Source organism: Heterodontus francisci, chromosome 18 (assembly GCF_036365525.1).
Source record: "Heterodontus francisci isolate sHetFra1 chromosome 18, sHetFra1.hap1, whole genome shotgun sequence".
Lineage (NCBI taxonomy): Eukaryota > Metazoa > Chordata > Chondrichthyes > Heterodontiformes > Heterodontidae > Heterodontus > Heterodontus francisci.
Window position 1 is genome coordinate 26,697,011 of NC_090388.1, and position 14,663 is coordinate 26,711,673.

Consider the following 14,663-nt stretch of genomic DNA (forward strand, 5'->3'; position numbering starts at 1 on the left):
GCTGAAGTGCTCTTCCACGCTCCCCGACATGGGAGCTGAACAAAATTCAGCCCAAAAGTCTAATTTTGTATTGCATCTGCTCTAGCCATAGATCAAAAAACCATCAAAACAATTTTAGTTGCCCTCCAAGGAATTCAATGCATGTAGCTTGAGCTTCTGGTTACTGGAAGAGCATCTGCAAATTCTCAAAGTAGTCTGTAAGCATTTACACAAGTATGAACTCCAACTAAAGAAGTCCAAATACTCATCATTACAAGACTCCATATAGTTTTTATCTTTCATTGTTAACAAGCTTGGTAGGCAATTATAAAAGAGAAAGGTTGAAGCAATGATTTCTGCACATGCTCAAATTAATTCAGAAGAGTTTTATTTATTACTGGATCTTTCCTTCACATACGTCAACAGTCACACACTTGTTGAATAGAATTATTTGTAAGAGTCGTGGAATGAGTGTCAAAATGGTTTTGAATTGCTAAAGCTTTTAATAGCAAGTGCACCATTATTGAGATGTTCTGACTCTTAATTTGTCATTGAGCGCCATAATACCTTTGCATTTATTGATATGCTCAACTATCCCCTCACCTCTCCTTGTCCTCAACAAAAGCTTAACTGTCTCTCATACTAGTTATTAACTCTTATATGCCCCCACCATCTTTGCTCCCTCAAGACCAAGGAGTCCAAATCTAGCACACAACTGACTTAGCCATCCTTTATCAGACCTTGCTGGACCACATCAAGCTCTATTGGGCCTTACTTCCTGTGCGGAAGCTGCACATTACTCCAGAATCACCTGGAGAGCAAACCACAGCATCTTTTCTCCACCACCAATCGTCTTTTTACATCCCTCTCCCCTGGTGCTAGAACTCAGATCGCCAGGTGACGAAGGAAACTGAAACCTGTGCCAGAATTTTTTGGAGAAGCAGCAGTCCTACTGCTGGGACTGAAAGCTGGGGGGTGGGTGGTGGAGTTTGACCCCACTTTGGCAGGCGGCGGCAGGCCCTTGGACCACATTCTGCCGGCAGCAGCCAATTAAGAGCAGCCGCGCAATCAGAGGGCCGGCAGCTCAGCCAGGCCACCGCTAGCAATGGCCATTGCTGGGGCTGCACTTGGAGGATGAGGGTACATTGATGGCTATTGCCCTTGAAGAGTAGTGAGTGGAGTTAGGGGTAGGTGGGGCTGAGCAGATAGGCCCCAATAATAGGTTACAGTGGGGGGCGGGGGGATCTTGGTGGACAGGCGGTGCCATTCGCTATTGCATCTGGGGGCGGGGTGTGGGGAGTGGGCCCTCCGTGGGCCAAAGAGTGCCCAAAGAGAAGCACCTCCTCCCAACCATGCAGCCCACTGAGAAGTCACCAGGTTTCACCTAGTGGTCTCCCCACGTGGCAGTGGGCCTTCCTGACGCAGGCAAAATGCCCACAGAGGCAGGACGTGGCCCTTAATTGGCCAATGAAGTGGCTCAGTTGGCCTCCCAGCAGGCAGCTGAGCCACAAATTTTCCCACCACTGGCAAAATGGCAAAGCGGCAAGAAGACATTGGGCACCCCCACCACTGCCTTCCTGAGTCATTTTGCTAGTCTTTGCACATCCCAGTCAGTTCCCAAAGTGCCTGGAAATTTTCAGCCCTGGTCTTTATACACTTACAAGCTCTTATTTACAAAAACACACATTACAACTCAAGCACCTCCAAGCCAACAACCAGTTTCAGCCTGCTCATATGGGCACAGGTGGGTCCCCAACTAATGTTCACCACCTGAACACAATTAAACACGCAATTAATATACAATTAACACCTGCTACCTCCACTCTCCTGTCTAACAGCAGTTGCAAGGATTTCTTTGTCATTAAGATATGGACTATCTGCTCACCTGCCTCTGCTTCTTACCTTCCTTATCCTTGCCCACCAAGTCAAATCTCTCCTCACGATGCCTCTTTGCTAACCCTGAAGCCCCTTCTCTCTATCTAGTTTCACTCTCATCTCCCACATATCAAAAGTTATAAAATACATGAGATCCACCTCCTGTTCCCTTGAGCCCATTCTCACCACACTCCAGACCACTTATCTTCCCTTGGCCCCAATGGTAATTGATATTGTAAAATGTCCCCTCCTCAGGCACCTTTTGTCTCCCTTTTAAAAATCCTGTCTTTAAATGACTTGGATCTTGGAATACAAAGTAAAATTTCAAAACAATCCTCGCGACCTCTTCCCTTGAAAATCAGTGCCCATCTTCAACATCCTTTTCTTCTCATGTTTTCAGTGTACTGTCACCTCCCAAATACATGTCCTTTGCTGCCACCCAGGTTTCTGCCCTTCCCACATCACTGAAACTGCCTTTAAAAAAGTCACAAACAACATTCTCTGTGACTATGGTACATTATTCTTCCTTGACTGCCAACTTTGACAAGTTGTCCAACTTAATTGGACTACTCTCACCTGTTTCCCCTCTAAGCAATCTGAACATAGAGCATCTCCAGCAATTGCTTCTCTTCCCACTCTCGCACAACTAACTATGAAGTCCCCCACCTCCCCACAAGGATCTATCCCAGGCCCTTTCCTAATCTTCATCCACATGCTGCCCGTGGTGACATCAGCAGACATGGGGTCAGTTTCTGCAAGTATACTGATGATATCTACTACCGCTCTCAATACCTGGGTGCTGTTGGACTTCTTGCCTGATATTCGGCCTTGCATGGCTCGTAATTTCTTTGTTAAACATTTGAAAGATCGATGTCATAGTCTTTTGCCCCCACCAAACACCATCGCCTCACCAGTGACTTCACACCCAGTGACATAGGCTGAAGAAGACTATTCTTAGCCTTAGCATCTTATTCGACCCCGAGCTGATCAACTGATCCCACTTCCGCTCCATCACAAACACTGCCTACTTCCACCTCCATAACATTACACACCTCAACCCGCATCTCAAACCACATGCTACTGAAATCCTAATTCATGTCACTTTCATCTTTAGCTTTAATTGTTCTAATGATCTCCTGGCTGGCCTCCTATTCTCTAGCTGACCAAACTTCAGCACATTGAAAACTCGGTTGCCACTTTTGTACACCGCAGTAAAGTGCACTCACTCCATCACCTGTGTCCCTGCTGACCTTTATTAGTTCCCAGTCCCCAGAGTAGCCTAGATATGCTAGGAGGCATCTTAGACTCTTCTTTCTCACCAAGCAATCTTGGCATGCTTAAGGAATCCTGATTGCTCTCGAAGAAACAGAAATTCACTTACATAACCATGTTATGATCACACCAGACAATCTTCACATTGATGGAATAGAAGCACTTGCAGTTCAGAAAAGGTGTGGGATTCTGTAGCGGTCTCTGGGTCTTATGGCTGCTAATAATAATGCCTTCTTATTCTGCAGCACTGATGAACAATGCATCAATCATTAATCAGCTGTTTGAAAAATCAGTGAACTACAGGTTAACCAATGTCCCTTGTGGCAGCTTTGAATTAGGCAGAAGTATAAATATTTAGGGCTGTTGTGAGCTTACCAACTATAGTTAATGCTTCCCCTGTGGAGGAGGTTGTCTTTAATCAAATTCTGGGAGACCACGCAACTCTGGTCATTGTCTCTATAGTGAAGCACAGCCTGTGAAGCCAGTTTCTCTCCAATATTCTATGCCTCTGCCTCATTTCCCTCCAGTCATCCTTTTCTTCCTCCAAATAACACAAAAAGATGCCCACTGGAATGCCTTCAATATAATTGTGGTAACTAAATATCTGGCAGACAAAATTCTCTGTAAATCACCCAAATACTCAACCAAAAACCTCAAAAAGAAATAAACTGACAAGACTTAGCACTGGAAATAATACCCAGCAGTAAACAAAATGCCACTTTCTGGGATTTTTCTCAGAAGAGAGCAGGCCCACTTTTAAATAACGACTTCCGATCAGTGAGCTTTTTTGTTCCCGAGTTTGAGTGGCTCAGAAGAGCAGAGATCTGATCTTCAACCCTATCCCTCAACAAACATCTCCAGTGCCTGTCCTGTCACAGCATTTGTGACAGGACTAGTCTCTATTCTAGCAATTAATTGGATAACAGGCTTTTATTTGTGCACTTTATATACGACAGAGAATGATATATGCAGCATTCTATTTTATGGTAGTTCATTTTATATTTTAAATTGCATGGTGCTTTTTGCTTTGGCAGTTTTTCTTTCCAACAAGGCCTCCTAAGTGATCTGCCTCAAAAGCATTAAAGTATTTAACATTAATTAATTGCAGTATCAAGAACATACATATAAATGACAATCTTTATCCAACACATGAAGGAACTAAGTCCAAAAAGGTGAACCCCACTCCAATCACCAGACATATAAAACTCAATCTTAGAACATCTGGATTATATTTATAGCTATTGTTATCTCAGATCTTACCTATTCTGGGGAAGAGACAGATGTTGAAGCATTGGTAGCCAGTATTCAGACAGTGCCTTCAGAGAGGAGATGCTATTGTCATCCAGATATAACTCCCGCAGTAACACATTATTTCCAAACCTGGGCAGCTGTAGAAAAGATGATAGTGGAATTGCGTATGTCTGCCTTATACAATAGAAAGAAATCTATCTGCAGTGATCCTACTGTCTGTAAATTTATTTTTCACAGAATAGTTGTCTATAGTCTCTGTACTTTCAGTTGGTTATCTAACCAATCACATTGCACAAAACGCAAATCACTTTATATAAAAATGACCGCTCATTACAAAACAAATTCCAGCTGCCATGACAATGCCTACCCAGGCTCAGCTGAAAGCTATAGAGAACATGGTGGTTTTTATTATAATATTAAATGGTGCACAATTTTACAACAATGGTTTATGATAGCCTTGTAGGAACAGAGAGTGGAGAGTAAACAAGTAGTTTATCAGAAGACTACTGTAAAGAGCTCAAGTCTCCACAAGCCTGAGACTTAACATGATCAAACTGATGTAGAGAAGTCATGAACTGCAGTACCTCCGGACTCTCATGAGCAGACTACGATACAGGGGGAAAACTGGGATGCAGCTTGGACAAATTGTACTTATTTCTGCACTTGCTTTTGAAATAAAATGTATCCATGAGCAACACCAAGGTAGATGCACTCTTGCATATGGCACACAGTTTCTGACTGCATAACCTTACTTCATGTGTCACAATTTATGAGTCATTATTTTTAGGCAATATTTGAAATGGGGAAAAAACTCAACAGTTGTCCATAATGCGGTAATGACTGGCTGACCTTCTATCACTAGAGGATAGCATCGAACATCTCTATTCGGTCACCCATCTTCTCCCCAAAGTTTGGAACCACTTTATGCCCCTTTCTCCTTTCTGTACTGCTAACTCTTCCACCTACCTCCTACATTGATGCTCCATTCCAAGCCTATTTATTCTCACTTGTGATCATTTGACTCTTCTGTGGCATGGGGAACTGATCCAATCTCTTCCCATTCACAAACATACGAATTAGGAGCAGGAATAGGCACTCGGCCCCTTGAGCCTGCTCCACCATTCAATAAGATTATGGCTGATTTGATTGTAACCTCAACTCCACATTCCCACCGACCCCCGATAACGTTTCACCCCCTTGCTTATCAAGAATCTATCTACCACTGCCTTAAAAATATTCAAAGACTCTGCTTCCACCGCCTTTTGAGGAAGAGAGTTCCAAAGACTCACGACCCTCTGAGAGAAAATATTTCTCCTCATCTGTCTTAAATGGGCGACCCCTTATTTTTAAACAGTGACCCCTAGATCTAGATTCTCCCACAAGAGGAAACATCCTTTCTACATCCACCCTGTCAAGACCCTCAGAATCTTCTATGTTTCAATCAAGTCGCCTCTTACTCTTCTAAACTACAGCGGATACAAGCCGAGCCTGTCCAACCTTTCCTCATAAGACAACCCACCCATTCCAGGTATTAATCTAGTAAACCTTCTCTGAACTGCTTCCAATGCATTTACATCTTTCCTTAAATAAGGAGACCAATACTGTACACAGTACTCCCGATGTGGTCTCACCAATGCCCTGTATAACTGAGGCATAACCTCCCTATTTTTGTATTCAATTCCCCTCGTGATAAACAATAAAATTTTCTTGGCTTTCCTAATACTTTCTGAACCTGCATAGAACCTTTTGCGATTCATGCATGAGGACACTCAGATCCCTCTGCATCTCAGAGCTCTGCAATCTCTCACCATTTAGGTAATATGCTTCTTTTTAATTCTTCCTGCCAAAATGGTCAATTTCACATTTTCCCACATTATACTCCATTTGCCAGATTTATGCCCACTCACTTAACCTATCTATATCCCTTTGTAGCCTCCTTATGTCCTCTTCACAACTTATTTTCCTACCTATCTTTACGTCATCAGCAAATTTAGCAACCATACCTTCAGTCCCTTCATCCAAGTCATTTATATTGTAAAAAGTTGAGGCCCCTGCACTGATCCCTGTGGCACACCACTCGTTACATCTTGCCAACCAGAAAATGACTCATTTATGCCTACTGTTTCCTGTTAGCTAGCCAATCTTCAATCCACGCCAACATGTTACCCCCGACACCATGAGCTTTTATTTTCCGCAATAACCTTTGATGCCTTCTGGAAATCTAGGTACAATACATCCACCTATATCCACAGCACATGTTCTTTCTTCAAAGAACTCCAATACAATGGTTAAACATGATTTCCCTTTCACCAAATGATGTTGACTCTGCCTCATTACCTTGAAATGCCCAGCTATAACGTCTTTAATAATAGCTTCTAACATTTTCCCTAAGACAGATGTTAAGCTAACTGGCCTGTAGATTCCTGCTTTCTGTCTCTCTCCCTTTTTGAATAAAGGAGTAACATTCGCTATTTTTCAATCTAATGGAACCTTCCCCATATCTAGGGAATTTTGGAAAATGAAAAACAATGCATCAGCCATCTCACCAACCACTTCTTTTAAGACCCTCGGATGAAGTCCATCAGAACCCAGGGACTTGACAGCCCGCAGCTCCAACAATTTACTAAGTACCACGTCCCTGGTGATTGTAATTTTCTTGAGTTCCTCCCACCCTTCCATTTCCTGATTTACAGCTATTTCTGGGATGTTACTTGTATCCTCCTTAGTAAAGACTGATGCAAAATACCTGTTCAATTCATCTGCCAGCTCCTTATTTTCCATTATTAATTCCCCAGAATTAATTTCTATAGGTCCAATGTTCACTTTGTTAACTCTTTTCTTTTTAAAATATCTATAGAAACTCTTACTATCTGTTTTTATATTTCTAGCTAGCTTTCTCTCGAACTCTAATTTTTCCCTCCTTATCAATCTTTTAGTCATTCTTTGCTGTTTTTTATATTCTGTCCAATCTTCTGACCTGCCACCCATCTTTGTGCAATTATATGCTTTTTCTTTAAGTTTGATACTATCTTTAATTTTTTTAGTTAACCACAGATGGTGGGTCATCCCCTTGGAATTTTTCTTTCTCGTTGGAATCGACAGCTCCCGTCCGCCTGACGTAAACTCCAGCCCAATGTATTACTTTAGTGATGTTTGTTGAGGGGGAGAAACGTTGGTCAGGACACCAAAGAAAACCCCTGCTCTTCTTTAAACAGTGCAATGAGATCTTTTATATCTACACACGAGGACTGATGAGGCCTCAGTTTTACGTCTCATCCAAATGACGGCACTTTTGACAGCTCAGCATTACCTCGGTATTGCACTGAAGTGTCAGCATAGGTTATCTGTTCAAATCCCTGGAATGGGGTTTGAACCTGTAACTTCCTGACTTAGAGTTGCCACCTTAAAATCATAAACAGCCAGTAAAGCACATTTTACTTTGCAGACAAAGCTCTTCTAAACCACAACATTCTGTATCAATATTTAGCTACAGCACAATAGGCCATAATTTATTGTGGCAGAGCAGCTAATGGTGTGTGTCATAGCTTGACCTGCCCTTAGGTGTTTTGGTTTGTACAATGATTGCCTGGCAGGTTGCTGAAATTGAGAGCTAATGACATTGCAGCGTAGCAAATCAGGCAGCTAGGATCTGACTGAACAGGACAAGCAACTATGCAACTCCTTAACCATTCAGATTGAAGGATTCAGAAAGAAAGGGTGTAAGAACTGAAAAAGAAGTGTAAATTAGAATGGGTGAATTCAATGTCAAATTAGGTACAGAAAGTGATACAAGGAAACTGAAAGAAAGATTGGATTAAGAGAGAGGAGACAGAAAGGAAATATAAAAAACATTAAAATTTGATTTTTTTAAAACCACTAACAACTATTAAAACCTAAAGAAATGGGATTTCATACCTGTAATAGTTAATTTTCAGCACTAGAGTGGTTGGCTGGCAGTAATTAACACTAATTACATCATTAAAAGGGTACTTTGACTGAAGTCGACAAGAACTAACTTTCTATTGCATTTTTAGTTCATATTAACTGTGCCACTACAGCAGCTTCGTGCTATTCAATGCAGTCCATTGATGAGGAAGACGAGGAAGCTAATGGCAAAACAGCGCATCTCAGACTGCAACTTTTGGATTTCCGCAATTAACCACCAATCTGCCCTCAGCTGAAGTTGCAGTGTCATCTGCACATCAATAATCATGGGTGTCATTAGCCTCGTAGTTATTTTGACAGCAAATTACTGGTCAATATATAACTGGACAAAATATAATATATTCATTGGGCAGAAAGTTTTATGGCAATCAACTTAATTATTTCTCAACAAATTTGAAAGATTTGCATCATGATGATTAATCCTGCACTGCATAAATCATTGCATGAAAATATGAAGGACCTGGCAGTTGGCACATATATTTTCAGTACAAAATTCAAGCTAGCAATGAATGTAAACACCCAATTAAATGAAAAATATTTGTTATGAAATGTATGCCCTGGCATACATTCAAGGCAGTAATCTCATCTCAGGGCTCAGATGACAGTAATATATCATTTGAACTTTGCTTTTGCAGTTTAAGGCAACATCCAAATCTTTTGCTCACATTACTTGCGGTCACTCCCGGTTATCCATCATTTATTCTTTGTATGTTACCAAGTTCTGATACATAAAGGGTACAAGGCTGCCAGTTGTGGTATGCTTCACCTTATTGTAAAATGGTTTGTATTTACTTTTTTTAACCATCAATTGCACTTTCTATTACTTTACCTCAGAAAGGCTGTTGTTTTGTAACTTTAGACTTTGAAGAAGCCCACAGTTATCAATGCCTTCTATGCTGTCGAGATAGTTAAAGGAGCAATCAAGGTAGAGAAGTGTAGGAGTTTCACTTAAACCTTTGGTGTTTATCAACTGATTATGATCCACGACCAATCTCTGAAGTTTCTTCAGAGATTCCAGACCACCTGAAAAATCATGAATACAAAAAAAAAATCAATGAAGCAAATGGACGTAACCTAAAAAGCAAAAAACTGAGGGCTGCCAAACATTCCAATTCACGTTCAACAGCTGATTTTTATCAATGCTTGCTTATGCCATTGGGTAGAACACCACATAATAGGAATGGCTTTCACCCATGGAAGTAGTAAAAGACGTCTATTCCACCATTACAAGTACACTCCTCTCAACTAAACTCAGCTTTCCTAGGAGCTAGCAGAAAATTTACATCTTGCTCCGCCCTATCCTAATCTCTATTGGAATAAGTTTATGTGAAAACCACATACAAAGGAAAGGCTGAATAAAACACTGGGCAGGGAGATAGCGACTAAGAAAACTATGATTAACAAATCCATAAAGTACACAGGCACTGAAAATCTCACCTATTCTGTCCTGTCAGCCATAGTATATTTTGTCCTAGATTTGCATTTTGCACATCTTTTGATGCCCTTCTCATATACAATGTTAGTGCAGAGAATGAAATCAGGTTTTTGTAGATTTGAGAAGGAATGCTAGACATTAGTTGGAAGGAAAATATTTGTAACTGGTTTTTGATGTTCGTATCAATATCAGGTATTGTTCTAAGTGTGTTGAGTTAGTACTTTCTCTTGTTCAGAAAAAAATCTGAAACAGGTTACACATACAGGTGTAATACCTGGAAACTGTAAGTACACTGAGCAACTAAATGTTCAAAACTCCATGTTACAAAAAATTCTGTACATTCACTGAGGTTTCATTTGTACCGTACATCTTTCCTCATTAACCATGAGGCCTTCAACATCAAATGAGAACACAATGCAAGTAAAACAGAAAAGCAGCCATAAATTGCCCACCTATTCGAGTGATGTTATTATGTGATAACTCAAGGACCCGTAGGTTGCTGCAGTTCTCCAGACCATGCATAGAAGTTATCTGATTGTGATTGAGCAGAAGAATATAAAGATATTCTAACTCAAGGCAGTGGATCTTCTGGATGTTATTTTCCTAGGTGATGAGAAAAGATTGTTAGATATCATTCAATATTGCACTTTTAGTAGAATAGATCATACATTGTCATGGTAGCTTTATACCACAGAAGGTTTTAATTGGTAGAATAAATGGTCCATTTTTGTGGTTGAACAAATCAAAAATGGTACTACACAGGCTGTTCCAGAATCTGATTGTTTCTTGTTTATATGCTTCTAGGATGAGTCAGTGGTCTATGGTTCTGCTCTCTGGTTTTGGCAAGGAGATTGTAGAATAGAGTTAAATTTATACGTTATGGACACTGAGGGATTGACACCAGCTGCTTTTTTTTGCAGGTGTCCTTATTTTCAAAATAGAAATCATGTGTACTGTAAAATTTTTCCCGACAATCTTGAAGAATCAGCTAAGATTATGGTCAGCAACTAATCAGTTGCAGCAACTTTCAGAATCTCCCTCCTACATACCAGCAATTCGCTCTGTTCACTTAACAGTTTTTCAGTCCAAATTCACATTTCACTTCAAATGTTCACACTCGGAGAAGAGTGAAAGTTCAGTAATGTGTCTTAGCGTTGCTCCGTTCCACTTATCAGCATTAAGGCAGTCACATGAAAACAATAATTTGTATTGATACAGCGCCTTGAGCACAGTAAAATGTTCCAAGCACTTCACAAGGGAATCAAACAACAAAATTTGACACCGAACTACATCAGGACTATTAAGAGTATTAGAGCAGATGACCAAATGTTTGGTCAAAGAGGTAGGTTTTAAGGAGCATCTTAAAGGAGGGGAGAGAGGTAGACAGGAAGAACAGTTTAGGGAGGGAATTCCGGAGCTTAGGGCCTTGGTAGCTGGACACAGCCACCAATGGTAGAGCAAATAAAATTGGAGATGCTCAATAGGTTAGAATTGAGGAGCACAGCGATCTCAGAGGGTTGAAGTGCTGGAGAAGATTAGAGATAGGGAAGGGCGAGGCCATGCAGGGATTTGAAAACAAGGATGAGAATGTTAAAATCTAAACATTGCCAGACCTGGAGCCGACATAGGTCAGCATGCACAGGGGTGATGGGTGGACGGGTCTTGGTGCGAGTTAGGATACAGACAGCAAGGTTTTCAATAAACTTATGTTTATGGAGGGTAGAAGATGGGAGGTTGGCCAGGAATGCAGTGGAATAGTCAAGTCTAGAGGTATCAAAGGCATGGATGAGGGCTTCCGCAGGAAATAAGCTGAGGGAGGGATGGAGCCACGCAATGTTATGGAGGTGGAAGTAGGCGGTGATAGTGATGACGCAGATCTGTGGTCAGAGGCTCATCTCAGTATCAAATAAGACACCAAGGTTACAAACAGTCTCGTTCAGCCCCAGACAGTAGCCAGGGAGAGGAATGGAGTCGGTTGCTAGGGAACAGAGTCGATGACGGAAACCAAAGACTTTTGGTCTTCCTAATATTTAGCTGAAGGAAATTTCTGCTCATCGAGTATCAGAATATTTAAAAAATGGGGACTGTATACTGAAGTACATTGAAGGAAAGTCTTAGAAGAAGACAATAGGTCACATTATGCAGTGGGGCATGCGGAGTGGGGGTGGAAAGAGAGATCGCTGAGAATGTGGAGGGGAAGAAAGCATAGGGAGTGGTGTAGAGGCCTGTGCGGGGGGGGGGAAATCAGATAACTGGGAGGGGGTGTTGGCTGATCGTGGGAAGGCGGTTATTAGCCAATTGCAAGCAAGGGGTCCTATGTTCAATAATACTGAAACAAGTTTAAGTAGATTTTTGCCATTCTGTCCTGCTGGGCTGTAATTTGTCACAACTGTCATGCATTTCCCCATTTCTCCCCCCCCCCAAGTTGCCCCTTACCCCTCTGTTCCCAGCAACCATTCCATCCGTATTTCTCCCAGATTCCTACTTGCTCCCAACCCATACAAGCATCCTGCAACATAAGAACGCAAGAACTAGGATCAGTAGTAGGCCATTCAGCCCTTCAAGCCTGCTCCGCCATTCAATGAGATCATGGCTGATCTTCTGCTTCAACACCATTTTCCTGCATTATCCCCCTAACCCTTTATGTTTTTAATATGTAGAAATCTATCGATCAACCCACTCGTTGGGCTGGATTTTGTGCAAGAGGCGGGGCTCCTGGCGCTGCATTTTTTCAGCCCCCCAGAGAGATCCTCTGGTCTTTTGGGGTGAAAGTTTAAGGAGGCGGGATCCCCGTCCCATTAAACACTTAATAGGGATGGGAATCCTACTCCCACGAGCTGCCGGCCAACCACAGGGCCGGCAGCTCAACAGTATCAGCAGTGCCATCAGGGGGAACCACCCCCCATCCACCCCACCCCCAAGCCAACAGGGCTAGCTCCTTGTTTTCCAAGGTGGCCCCCCTGCCGCTGGCAAGATGCCAGCACTTAAGAGCCTCAATTGGCCTCTGGTCAGGAAGGCCGACGTTGGCCTATCCCGCCCCCGGAAGATCAGGTCCGGCAATCCTGGCGTCTGGTTCCGTGGCATCCGCTGCCACTCCAATTCTTCGGCCTACCCCCCGCCACGGAACATGCCGTCAGCAGGACAACAAGATCTATCTCGTTATATCACACAAAACAGACAACACATATCCACCTTCCAGCTCTCAGAAGGCCCCAAGAATATGTCTGAACTGTGGATGCCTGTGTTTTCCTCCATGAGAAAGTCAAGAGTAAAATGAGAGAGTGCAATACGTACAGTTAGGGAGAAAGAGAAAGAAAATGTGAGACTGGCAAATAAAGTGGCAGACATATGGAAAGAATGTCAGTAGCATACAGTGAGTAATAGGCACATGGAAGCAAGAACACAGAAACAGAGACATGCGGAAACCAAGTTAGAAAACTATCCTCATAAGTATGATCCTGACTGAGACAGTGAATGTCTCCTTCAATTTTTACACAGTAAAAATGCACTGACATACTACATGGCTTTTACCATGTGGAGATCCTGGCACTCAGCAAAAGTGTACTATTTATGTAGACGGAGATTGGCAAGAGATGATATTAGCAGCATATGTCTAACTGTTATGGGCTGCCAAAGAAAGTTTTGACATTCTAGTGGCCAAATATTTGAATCTAAACCATGTTAGGAAATTTTGGTACAGCAACTCTGAAAAAGGAAGCTAAAGCTGTCGTACAAATACTAATCCCTTCCAGACCAAACAAGCAGTGCAGTTGACATTCCCGCTCTCCGGCCACAGCAGCCTCAGTCTTATCTGGAACCTAAGGGCATAATAATTGCACTGGCGAACACTCCGTACCTGATTTTCCACAGCTCCATTCTTCTGTGGTGAGGGTCCTGGCTTTCACTCAGCATCTTATTGCAGTGGAGCCAAGAATAGAACCCATTTATCACACTCCCGTGAAGTGCCTTGAGATGTTTTACTATGTTAAAGATGCTATATTTATGATTCATATTTGGTGGTAATATATTTGAAATTGCAATTAAAGTTTAAGACTTGACTGTGAAATAGAAGTAGTTGTATTCTTCACAGAGGAAAAGCTGTTTTATAAAGATATCATGCAACACACAAGGAGACAGGTGACATCTTGATAACCCTTTCCTAATATTTAAGGGACTACCTTGGGGAAAGCTGTTGCCAAGCTGGAACTATGCTTAGCATAACCTGTCCCTTTAAGGCTAAAGTGTACACTCTATAGGAATGTTTCCTAAATAGGCACATCCTGAGGTAAATTCAAGGCTAATTGGTTAGGAATGCTTGACTGTTAAATAAAGAAAAAAACTGAAGTACTAATTCATTCCCTCCTAAACCTCACTCAAAGGGAATGGTCCACAAGCCACCTGATACACTAGCTCAGCAGCTGCTTGCAAATCCCCAGCTCCACCACGTTATCAAGGTCAGCAGAGACCAGCAAGAAATAACTGACCTTTCTCTTTTTAAAAAAAAATTATTGCTCAGTTGGGATTTATTGTTGTTTTATCAATGTAATATTTAAACCAATCAGTCGAAAGTCTGACATAGGTGTGGGCAATACTGTCAACTGTAACAGATGTAGTTGATAACTTTTAGTATATGTGTGGGTATTTTGAGCAAGAATAATGCACAATTACAGATATTAATTAATACTAATTATTCAAAAGCAAATGATTCTTTGTTTACCTGCACATCGATGTACTTTAAACCTTTGCAATTATTGACACCCTCCAATGTCTCTAGTTCACAGTTTCGGAGTGTTAGCGACTTAAGTCTCAGACATTGTGAAAGTGTGGATAGGCTGCAACCTGGCAAATCTTGAAGATTGATCGTTGTAACCTATATTCAATAAAAAGGTTTTAGTATGCAGAGTAT

General features: G+C 41.7%; 1 protein-coding gene across 4 annotated transcripts in view; it reads right to left on the reverse strand.

Annotated features, from left to right (window-relative positions):
- The window catches only part of lrriq1 (leucine-rich repeats and IQ motif containing 1), a 213,534-nt gene that overhangs the window by 154,180 nt on the left and 44,691 nt on the right, over positions 1-14,663 (reverse strand). For all 4 annotated transcript variants that reach the window (XM_068050442.1, XM_068050441.1, XM_068050440.1 and 1 more), the window contains 4 exons: positions 14,475-14,627; positions 10,210-10,360; positions 9,152-9,345; positions 4,387-4,514 (listed from right to left, as the gene is read on the reverse strand). In XM_068050442.1, coding sequence (XP_067906543.1) covers positions 4,387-4,514; positions 9,152-9,345; positions 10,210-10,360; positions 14,475-14,627 — 626 coding nt within the window. The remainder of the gene's footprint in view (positions 1-4,386; positions 4,515-9,151; positions 9,346-10,209; positions 10,361-14,474; positions 14,628-14,663) is intronic.